The 11,778-nt window shown below is 31.7% G+C and overlaps 2 protein-coding genes across 2 annotated transcripts; both read right to left on the bottom strand.

Moving 5' to 3' along the window:
• Positions 1–1,135: 1,135 nt before the first annotated feature.
• LOC105116271 (uncharacterized) lies at positions 1,136–1,651 on the bottom strand. Its single transcript, XM_011013548.1, has one exon. The coding sequence runs from the start codon at positions 1,649–1,651 to the stop codon at positions 1,136–1,138; it is 516 nt and encodes a 171-aa protein (XP_011011850.1).
• A 4,069-nt stretch (positions 1,652–5,720) lies between these two features.
• On the bottom strand, positions 5,721–10,609 carry LOC105116268 (isocitrate dehydrogenase [NAD] regulatory subunit 1, mitochondrial-like). Its single transcript, XM_011013546.1, has 4 exons — positions 9,960–10,609; positions 8,270–8,509; positions 7,780–7,858; positions 5,721–6,278 (listed from the first exon to the last, which is right to left on the bottom strand). The coding sequence occupies exons 1-4, from the start codon at positions 10,464–10,466 to the stop codon at positions 6,004–6,006; spliced, it is 1,101 nt and encodes a 366-aa protein (XP_011011848.1). The 5' UTR covers positions 10,467–10,609; the 3' UTR covers positions 5,721–6,003.
• Between the last annotated feature and the right edge of the window lie 1,169 nt (positions 10,610–11,778).

Here is an 11,778-nt window from a genome sequence, read left to right as displayed (position 1 = left end):
GGTTTTGAAAACAAATCTACATCTACTTCGGATAATAAATAAACAATCTCGTAACGAGAGAAAACTAGAAATATGAATCCATTTTGAAAATGGATCTGCATCGAATATAAATGATATTGCAACAAACTAGAAATTGTTTTTAAACCAAACTCATAAGCAAACTGATTTTTAAATTTATCTACATCAGGTATATGGAATGATTTTAGACATAAACTCACAATGAGACAGAAATAATTTTGAAATGAACCAGAAACGACCCAGCAAGAGGTGGCCATGCCCATATTAATCCTTGATATGCGAAGGAGATTCGCCGACTCGGAAGGTAGAGTAATCTTTTTGGCACATAATCTTGTGTTTTAAGAGTGTTTGTTGCGCACCAAAAGATGAGATTAGCCTACGCATGAGCAAAAATACTAAAAATGTGTTTGTTGTGTGTACCTCATGAGCGCCTCTTAAACAAAGACACTATAAATTTACTTTCAAACACAGTACTGCAAAAAGATAGTAATAAATTAATAAAAACTCACCCGATCATTATTTAAAATACAAACTCTCCCGATCACTGGTGGCTAGTGGAGACTCGTGTTGGTCCTGAGCTGAAGTGGGAGGAAAAAGGCGCGTTTGGCCGTCGGTCAGCTCAGAGGAGATAGCCGCAGCTACTGGTGGTTTGTGGATGAGGTTTCCATGGTTGATCTTTTCGGCTGGTGGAGAGGTTGCCGACGTTGGGGATGGAGGAGGAAGAGTTGTTGGTCGACTGGAGGAAATAGAATGAACGACGTTGTTACTATTGCTGCTGTCGGCATTGATGTAATTGCTCCCTGTTGCAACCTCTCGTTGTTTACAATAAGAACAATAGTCTAATGCATCTCTCTGTAGAGGAATCACTCCTGATTTTGTATTAAAGAATAGCCAATTGTCTGATTACAAGAAAAACTGCCTATCTTATGTTATGCTCCCTTCCTAAATACCCATCTACTAAGGAAATATAATCTAAAACATATTTGAACTCTAATCCTAATCTAACTAGGAAACTACCAGCTAACTAGGAAAATAATAACTACAGCTAATAAGCTTTTAATCAGCTTTCACGATTCCTTGACTTCCCATGTTTCCGTCATTTAGTAGTCTTTGTGTTTTACAGGGTTCCTTCCTCTGTCTCCTCCTGATTTGCATCAATTGCTAACTCCTCTAAAGAACTTGACTCTGGCAAGTTATGGTGAACATATGCAGTAACCAAGTCTGGGTGCAGTCGCTGAAGCTCAATACCTTTGACCCATGCTGAGTCGGAGAGGGGTCCATGTCGCCAGTGAACTAAAAATTTGTAATATCCCTTGCGACGCATAGAAACGAACTGGTGATCCATGATGGAGACAATGTCCTCTTGTGGTGTAGTGGTTGTAGGGACTTCAGGAAAGCCTGCTGGCATTTCCTCCGTTCTGGAAGTATGACTTGAAACATCTTCATCACTTTTAAAGGCAGTAATGTCTTCAATGTTGAAAACTGGACTAATATCAAATTCAAAAGGTAAGTCTATGGCATAGGCATTACTGCCTAATTTCTTAGTAATATGAAAAGGACTCGCACGACTCGCGTGTAGTTTGGAGAAACTTTCTGAAGGAAATCTTTTTAGTTTTAGACGAACCAGTACCATATCATCCAAGGTTGTTAAAATCATAATTTTACTCTTAAAATTATATAATTTTATAAGTTAATATAAGCTTTATATGTTAAATTGTTTATAAAACATAAAAATTAATAAAAACAAGTTAAAATCAGGTAAAATTATATAAATCAGGTAAAATTATATAAAATTATAATTTCACCACCGATTAACCAATTTTACCATAAAATTGCAATTGTTGTCGACCGACTATTGGCATTTGGCCAGAACAAAAGCAAAAATTGCAGAAAAATACTGTTATGTTTATCCATCGGTTATGTGTCCGTGCAAAAATTTATTGCGCTCAAAGTCATGATTACTTGAAGTAAAATAAGTACATTGAGTGATGAGATCAAAACCAACTGCTAACTTTCTCCTTAAAAAAATAGTTTCTATAAGAATTAAAAATGTCAACTTATTAGTTAACTTTCTGGTGGCTTTGGGTTAGTAATTACTTGATGCGTGGCATTAGATATCAAGACAATATATATATATATATATAAGAGTGAAAGGAGTTATACAGGAAATATACAGGAAATATATAACATAAAACTCTATCGAATTTTGTAGAATCTTTAGGCAAGAGATCAGTTATACAGGAAATATAACAATTATTATATATATTATATCTAAAATAAATTGTTTTATGTTTGTTTTTAAAATTTTAAAAGTACTACTTAATTAGATTAATTGAATATAACAATAACTATAAAACCTAGTATTTTTTATATTTTAAACATTTTAATCAAAATAAAGAATTAAAATCAAGTTAGAACATGATGGGCGCATTAATTTAGTTGTGTTAATCTCTTTATTTATTTATTTAAAATTTTAGTTATTTATAATCACAGGACGATAGAATAAAGAGCAAAACATAATAGTTTTTCATTGAGGTTTGAATTGGATATATAAATTTTTTAAATAACTCTATTTTTTTTAATTCATACCTTAAAAAAAGAATCATTCCAATTTACACAAAGTATATTGTGTACATGGTTCAACTATACTAATATTTATAGGTGAAAAGAAAAAACTCATTATAGTTGAAATTAATATAATTTTAAAAACTCTCAACCTTAATCCTAAGTACATACAACGCACAAATAATTATTTTATCAATAAAAATTAAATTAAAATAAAATAAATAACATAATCTTAAAATTCCTCATGATTTTACAATCCGTTTTTATGATCCAAGTTTGTTTTGTATTTTCCATGACGTGTTAAAATCATGATTTTAACAACCTTGATATCACTATTATGAAATTATCTGTCCTTGTGCTTAACATTGACAAAGACAGTATATGCTTTAGTATTAAGTGATAGGCATTTTTTAACCTCTACATGAATATCTCTCATGTATTATGAAAAATCCAAGCCAGCTTCACTTGGTCTGGGAGGTAAAGGTAATGGTTTGAGATCTATGGGGGTGTAGGGTTGTCTACTAGATATTGCTTCAAATGGTGTGTGTTTTGTAGATCTATTAATAGAATTATTAATAGCAAACTCTGCTTCTGGGAGCACATGGTTCTAGTTGGTTGCATGATCTGTGATGAGGCAACGTAGCAGGTTTCCTAAACTTCTATTGAGGACTTCAATTTAACCATCTGTTTGTGGATGAAATGCACCGAAAAACTTCAACTTTGTTCTCTAGGTATATACCTTCCAACCTTGAGATCTTCAAATTAAAGTGTATTTCTAATATTGCCTTCCCTTTCTTCTTATCTTTTAACCCAACAAAAACAAACTGAACCCTTGGAATCTTGAATTGGATTGGATTTCTTAAACCTTAATCAAAGTTTCTCCTCCTCTTCTTTTTTTCTCTTTTCTTCCCCTAATTACCTCTCTTATTATAGGCAGATTCAGAGCTTTTAGATGAGTTTGTTAGAGTTATAATAAACCAAAATTAGATTGGTTTCACCCCTGGATTAATGGTTTTAGCTTTGGGTGGTTTTGTAACAAACTTAAAGGCCAAGGTGAAGTGTTTCTGATCTTTTGATCTTGAAAAAATGGTTTTAATCCTCTTGGAGTTTTTAAGTGTGAACACACAAAAGAGTTAAGTGGTTTTATGCATATGATTGTCTCAGTTAAAGGTGACTAGGTTGACCACTTTCGTAACTTTATCAAAGCAACATTGATATCAACATCACCTGAGATCACCTAATTATGGTAGAAAGGGTGCATACCTTTCGATTGGATCTATTCTTATTTAATTTAGAGGTCTATAGCTCCACATTCATTCGTTTGAAAGTGTCAACTCAATCAGTGTGGAATCTGAAAGTACAGTGATAGCTGATCAGGGACAAGATGTTGTTAAGATCATTGGAGAAAATAGGATGTAAATGTTTGATTCCATGGAAAATGGGTTGTAGAGAAGGTGTTTATTAGTTGAATGGTGGTGGTTGCAGCTTCAGAAATAGTAAAAAATGCCACATTCGCTCACCTAAAAGTACCTACTCGATGAGCCAAAACTATCAAAGAAAAATGTGCACAACAGCTGAACAACATTGTTTTGGTTAAACCCTACAAATTAGGGTTTTCTAATTTTGATTCTGACAAACTTCAATTGAATCCCTACTCGTCCCGTTTCTTTTAATTTTACCCATAATTTCCTCTTAAACTCTTAATTTCATATAATTTTACTATTGTTAAATTCAATTGTCAGCCCTACACAAAAGAGTTAGGTGGTTTTATAAATATGACTGTCTCAGTTAAAGGTGACTAGGTTGACCACTGTTGTAACTTTGTCAAAGCAACATTGATATCAACATCACCTGAGATCACCTAATCATGGTAGAAAAGGTGCATACCTTTCAATTGGATCCATTCTTGTTTAATTTGAAGGTTTGTAGCTCCCATATTCATTCGTTTGACAGTGTCAACTCAATTAGTATGGAATCTGAAAGTATAGTGATAGCTGATCGGGGACAAAATATTGTTAAGATCATTAGAGAAAATGGGATGTAAATATTTGATTTTCATGGCAAATGGGTTGTAAAGAGAGTGTTTTTCAATTGAATAATGGTGGTTGCAACTTCAGAAATGATCAAAAATATCGCATTCACTCACCTGAAAAGTGCCTACTCGATGAGCTAAAACTATCAAAGAAAAATGTGTATAACAGCTAAATGATATTGTTTTGGTTAAACCCTACAAATTAGGGTTTTCTAATTTTGATTCTAACAAACTTCAATTGAATTCCTACTCTTTCCGTTTCTTTTAATTTTACCCATAATTTCCTCTTGAACTCTTAATTTCATGCAATTTCACTATTGTCAAATTTAATTATCAGCCCTAGATTTGAGCGCCTTTTACAGTTTGATTCTTAATTTTTTATTTGTTTAATTAGACCCTCCATTGATCAACTGACAAACTTTTAATTTTTTTTTATTTGACCTCTGATTTCATCGATTTCACTTCCTGAAGTCATGCGCTTTTTGCATGTTGGTCATTGGTTTATGAATTGTTCAATTAAATTTCTAATTGCTTATAAAACTTTGAATTTTATGTAATTAAACCCCTGATTTAACCAATTAAAACTTAATTCCCAAACTTCAATTTATTGCAATTAACATTCAAATTGATTTCAAAAATTAATTTTTCTTGCAATTAAATTCTCAATAAAATTAATTAAACCTTTTAAAATTTCAATTGAATCCTTAAACACCTAAATAAAAATATTTTTACTTATAAAACCTTTTATCAATTAAAATTAAATTGCTAATTTTACCAATCTTGTAAATTTTAGTCTTCTAATTTTTCACTTGTCAATTTGATCCTTCACCACCAACTTAAATATTCTCTTATATTTTTTGGATTTCTCAATAAAATTAATTAAACTTTTTAAAATTCCAATTGAATCCTTAAACACCTAAATAAAAATATTTCCACTTATAAAACCTTTTATCAATCAAAATTAAATTGCTAATTTTAACAATTTTATACATTTTAGTCTCCTAATTTTTCACTTGTCGATTTGATCCTTCACCACCAACTTAAATATTCTCTTGTATTTTTTGGATTTTTTTTCTTTTTTGTGGGGTAAAAAATAAATAACAACTTCCACCAAATTCAAATACAAATTAGGCTTCCTGTCAAAGCAAACAGGAATCTGACCATTTTTACAGGTATATAACTCAAATTGAAATATCATATATCATATGGGATTGAGATTATTTAAACCCAACCAGCCAAAAAATGACGATAAAATCTAGAGTGTGGTGGGCAGAAAATCGAACAAAGTTGTGAACAAGTGTGAGACAAACAATATTTCAAGGTGAAACTTCCAAGCATCACCGGAAAATGTTTTACTAACACCAGCAGCTAAATGAGTATTTAACCAGTCAGTCTAAAGCACCTATGACTGCACCAACAACCTCTTGAGTAGTGCTGGTTCCGCCTAGATCTTTTGTCCGGTAATGACTCTCTGAAATTACCCGTTTGACTGCAGTTTCTAATCGATCAGCGAAAGAAGGGAACTGGAGATGTCTTAGCATCATGGCAGAAGATAGAAGCAGTGCCACTGGGTTTGCTGTCTTCTGTTCCAATAGTTTATCATTACCTACATTTCCTGCTGAAGCACCTTGCTCAAAAATAGCATGATCAGCCCCGACATTGCCTGTAATAAACATTTGCTTTGTTAGCATTCCTAGTGATTCTGAAGGAAAAAAACAACTTTGGGCAAGCAGAACAAAATCTTTCTAACAGACCAGTTAGGGAATTATCTTAGCATTGGAAACATCAATTATCAGACACATTTCATTGAGCTCAACATTCTCTGGCATTAACCACCTCCAAGATGGGCCACTAATTGCAGTCCTGAATTCCCAATAGACTGACAGCTCAATTCATGACCTCAAATGTCTTGATGAAATGCTCCAGCACTACAGAGCTCTCAAAGGAGCCAGCGCCACCAGATGAATCATTCATTTTATATTCAGAAGAATAGAAGTATTATGTAGACTTAATCAATGGGAATGTAGGAATCGGAATGAAAATTAGGGAATCAGAAAGGCATTTTAATTTCTATATTGTGTTTAGAAGATTAATAAGGAATCAAAATGGAATTTTAATTTTTTAATGTCTAGATTTTAAGTGAGAGAGAATAATGGCATTTTAATTTCTATATTGTGTTTAGAATATTAATAAGGAATCAAAATGGAATTTTAATTTTTTAATGTCTAGATTTTAAGTGAGAGAGAATAATGGCATTTTAATTTCTATATTGTGTTTAGAATATTAATAAGGAATCAAAATGGAATTTTAATTTTTAATGTCTAGTTTTTAAGTGAAAGAGAATAATTGTTAAATAAATAATTTCATCAAAGGTAATGGTATAAAACTGATACAAGTGATAGTGGTGGTGGAGAAGGAGGAAGAGGACACTGAATAGGTGGTGGTGATGGTGGTGATATAGTAATAACTGTAACATATTTTGAAAAAATTAATACCACCACAATAAGAGGTGACCGTATGAAAGAATAGTGGTGGTAGTAGTTGTTAAATAGAAGTGGAATAATAATAATAATTTGAAAAACAATTAAGCATCAAAACCAATGATGGTGGTGGTGGTGGTGGTGGTAGAATTAATTGAAATAATATATTATTTTTTAAATAAAAAAAATCCCGTTCTTTTTCCTTGTGTTTTTATTCCCACTTCCCCATGAAACTACAACTATGTTTAATTTTCACTCTCATTCTTCATTCTCATTCCTTTCAAACAAACACCTACAAAGTAGGAATAAAACTTTCATTTCCATTCGCTTTATTCCATTCTTCAAACAGCACCTAAGTGATTTAAAAATATAGAAACCAACTAAAACTTCAACATGAAACTCTTGACAAAACAAAGAGCACCTAAAATCATGATTGTCATATATGTTGTCCTAGTTAAGTTCCTCTATCAACAAATTTTGCAAAGCATGGAATGTTAAGGTAGCTTAAAGTATTCAATATGAATCAGCTCATTACCAGTAGACATTAGACCAGGAAAAAAACTATGATAACCACTGTTTCATGATTACCTACTTTTTGTGTTTTTTTCTATCATTAGGATTCCAACAGCACAGAAGAATACAATAAACCAAGAAGTTGTGAAGCAAACTATATCCATAGATTACCTCCTGGCATGACTCCAGTGCCACCAGCAATACCTGCAGCGGTATTTGCAACGAGATTGCCATAAAGATTAGGTGTTACCTGCAAATTATAAAACCAGTGATATCAACCAACAAAGGTAACTTCGTTATCTATCTCCATATTACTAATTAAGAAATGCAAAGGGAAAACTGAAAAATATTGAGATTTGAAAGAAGAGCCAGCAGAGCTTCACAAACCACTATTGATTATAGTCTAAATTTAAAATCTTATGTCAACAAAGAACAGTTTCTAAGAGAAAATTATTAATTCAAAACAAAACAAAACAGCTTACTATTAACTATAAGATTTAATAAAAGAAAATGAAGATAGATTAGAACAGAGTCAACCAAATCTAAGATAACAAGTCATGCAGTAAATGCAATAGTATCAACAGAAATTGCTTAAATTTTGCAGAAATAGCTACACAGTTCGCATATAAGCTATAGAATTTTCTGAGTGCTTATTCCGTACCATGACATCAAATTGCTCAGGCTTTGAGACAAGTTGCATGCAGCAATTGTCCACAATAATTTCATTGTATTTGATCCCAGGATATTTTGTAGCAACCTCCCTACAAGATTCCAGGAACAAACCATCTGCAAGCTTCATAATGTTTGCTTTGTGCACAGCAGTCACTTTCTTCCGGTTATTCAGGTAAGCATACTCAAAAGCATATTTTGCAATGCGTTCTGAACAGAACTTTGTTATCACCTATCAAATTAGTAAGTATGAGATACAAAAATAATTCCCAGAAATAGAAAATCAGACAAGGTAAAGGAAAAACTAGTTTGTCAATACTCACACAATCCATTTAAAAAAAAAGCATAGCAAAGATGAAAATTATTGGATAACAAAGTATCTTTTTTCATTCATTTATTTCATTCACAACGCTAGAAAACATACAGATATATGAATTTATCCAATGATAATTAGGAGGGATTGTTTATAGTTCTTCCCTTCACATTCATGAATGTGGAAAAAAGAACGTTACACAAGCTGCATCAATAGTTCCACAGTGAATCATGGTGCAGAGAAATACGATTTTCAAGTTTGAAAGTCCTAAATACTACATAAGCAAATTCCCAATTCAAAAACACAAACCAAAAGAACCTTTACCTATACTCAGTCAACATTAAAATTAGAATATTCACTAATGAAGACTTAAAAGCTAATTCTTCGTTACACCCACTTTACTGTGCATCTAGGATTCATATTTCAACATTAATACAAAAGATATTTCTGAATTTAACCATGGTCACTTAACTATGATAAACTCAAACAAAATATCACCAATTTCATTTCCAAAAAAAAATAAATTCAGGACTGAAATCTGAGCAAAAAAACTAACAGAGACTTCCAAGGTTTTTAAAGATAATTGCCTAAACAATCACATTCCAATCCTAATTAACACCAATTTCACTCGTATTTTCAATTTGCAAGTTGTGGAACCCATAAACGCTGAAATCTAAGCCAAAAACTCTTCATGCTTCAATCATAATAATCAATAATCACATTAACAGAAACGCATATTCAATCATAATTAATTACCCCAATTTATTCATCTTTCAAAACTCACACCCAAATTCCATATTCTCAAAACTTAACCATAATCTCGTTAACAAACAACTTATTCAATAACAATTAACACCTGTTTCATCAGGATTTCAATTTTCAACAACCCCATCATTTCACAAGCTATGTGGAACCCACAAATATGCTAAAATCAATCAAAACAATACCAAACAGCAATAATAATTCCATATTTCTGAAATTCTAAGGTTTAACCACAGTTACATTAAGAACAACATCAACATAGTTAAAGTGTGTTTATTTTCGTAGTTCAAGTGCTTTTAAAAAATTTTAATTCTTTTAAATTAATTTTTTTATATTTTTAAATCATTTTACAATGTTAATCTTAAAAATAAATTTTAAAAAATTAAAAAATATATATTATTTTAAAATATTTTCAAAAAACAAAATCCCAATCATTACCTTAATCATAACCAACACAAAATCATCCCACACTCCATGCGAGACCCCGTAAACACACTAAAGTGCAAGCAAATTCACATCAAACAACAACATCAATAATAATAATAATAATAATAATAATCATAATACCTCTCTAAAATTCTAAAGTTTTAACCATAATCACAAATACCTTAAGACTCTCAACAACACCAGGAACCACTTCATGCTCCAAACCCGCATACTCTCCCTCCGTATTCTCCCTAATAACAACAATATCAACATTCTCATGTCGCGTAGGCAATCCTTGCAGATTAAAACAATTCACAAGCGACGCATACAAATCCAACTCCTTCCTCAATTGCACATTCAATGAACTAACTCCTCCTCCCATAGGCGTCGCCAACCCTCCTTTCAAGCATACTTTGTTTTTCTTTATCGATTCTATCACTTCTGACGGTACTCTCATCATGTCCCCATGGATGTCGTATTTCTCGAAATACACTGGTGCGTGCATTGCTTCCATTACCTGTTCGACAGCGTTGGTTACTAGAGGGCCGATTCCGTCGCCGGGGATCAAGGTTACGGGTCGCGGTGCGCCGTCGCCGGGGCGTGGCATGTAGGTTACGGATCGGCGAAGGGTGGGGGTGGAGGAGGAGGTTAGCAGGTGTTTTAGGACGGGTATGGAGAGCCTAGCCATCGGGTCGGGTCGGGAGAGGAGAGGAGAGGAGAGGTTGTTGGTTTTGATTGATTTATGAGGCGTGAGATGGCATGATTGTGGGAATCGAATTAAAGAGGAAGGAGGAAGACGGAGCTGTGAGTGACTTACTAATTGGAATTTTGTTTTTAATTATGGGTGTCAATTAAATTAAAGGTTGACTAGGATTTTTTATTTATTTTTTCTTATAAGAGTACTAAAGTAATTGGTTGAAAGGATCCTAAATCAAACTGTGCATGAAATAATCAATTTAAACTCAATTTGATCTAAAGAATATGCGAAGAGTAGGAAATTGATCAAGCTTATTAGTATTTTTAAACTCCTATAATAATAGTAATAATAATAATATAATCAAAGATATTTATTTTGTTATAGTTAAGAAAACCTTAAGTTGTTTTTTTATTCTTCATATATTAATTTAAAATAAAAAATTCACAAATATTTCATTTTTCTTTGAGTTTTCTTAGTCAAGGAAAAAAAAAGTCTGTGTAAGTATATTATTTCACTTAAAAAATTAAAAAGTTTAATATATAGAATTGAGAAAATTCTATTTTGATTGATAAAAAAAATATTTGATTTAAAAATAAACAGAAAGAGAGAAAAGTACATTTATTGTTGAACCATAACTATGTTATCTTTATATATATATATATATGTATGTATGTGCACACATTAGATGTCTTGCTTGTGTGTTATCACGAGTTTATGAAATAAATATGTTTGATAGTGTTATAATTATAAATTAGTTTTAATTAAGAAATATAAACTTGTGATGAAATTAATATTACATAAGGATAAAAAAAAATGTGCTAGTGAATAAAAAATTAAAGACTGAACAAAATTAATTATGTGAAAATAATGATGTTGCAAAGATACTATAAAAATAAGAACTTATATGATTGGAGGAGATTGATTTCATTAATCATATTTTAAAAGTTAAACAACATATGATATGTTATATCTATCCAAAAACAAAAAACATTTAAAAGACTATGACTTCACTAATTATCATCAAAACAATGCCACAATAATGTTAGAGAGTAACATTGTTCTGTAAAAGAGTTAAATGTTGTTGGAGTAGTGACACGATTAAAAGATTGATGTCTTCTTCCAAATAGAGGAGTGTCGAAGTAATAAATAACCCGGCAAGACTGGAGTCGAACCATAGGGAGGTTAATTGCATAAATTATAAACAACAACAATAGTAATAACAATAACAACAACAATAATAATAGCAGCAATAACAATAATAATAGTAGTAGTAGTAGTAGTAATAAAGAAAAAGAAGGAGAAG

This window comes from Populus euphratica, unplaced genomic scaffold (genome assembly GCF_000495115.2).
Source record: "Populus euphratica unplaced genomic scaffold, PopEup_1.0 scaffold888.1, whole genome shotgun sequence".
Lineage (NCBI taxonomy): Eukaryota > Viridiplantae > Streptophyta > Magnoliopsida > Malpighiales > Salicaceae > Populus > Populus euphratica.
Note: the sequence above shows the minus strand (reverse complement) of the source record. Positions and strands in the feature narration are given on the sequence as shown.

Excerpts from the sequence above, each read along its gene's own strand:
- LOC105116271 (XM_011013548.1), bottom strand. The coding sequence starts at position 1,651 with ATGGTACTGGTTCGTCTAAAACTAAAAAGATTTCCTTCAGAAAGTTTC.
- LOC105116268 (XM_011013546.1), bottom strand. The coding sequence starts at position 10,466 with ATGGCTAGGCTCTCCATACCCGTCCTAAAACACCTGCTAACCTCCTCC. Across the intron at positions 8,510-9,959 it reads GTGTTGTTGAGAGTCTTAAG|GTGATAACAAAGTTCTGTTC; the intron begins GTATTTGTGATT and ends CTAATTTGATAG. Across the intron at positions 6,279-7,779 it reads CACTGGAGTCATGCCAGGAG|GCAATGTCGGGGCTGATCAT; the intron begins GTAATCTATGGA and ends TGTTTATTACAG.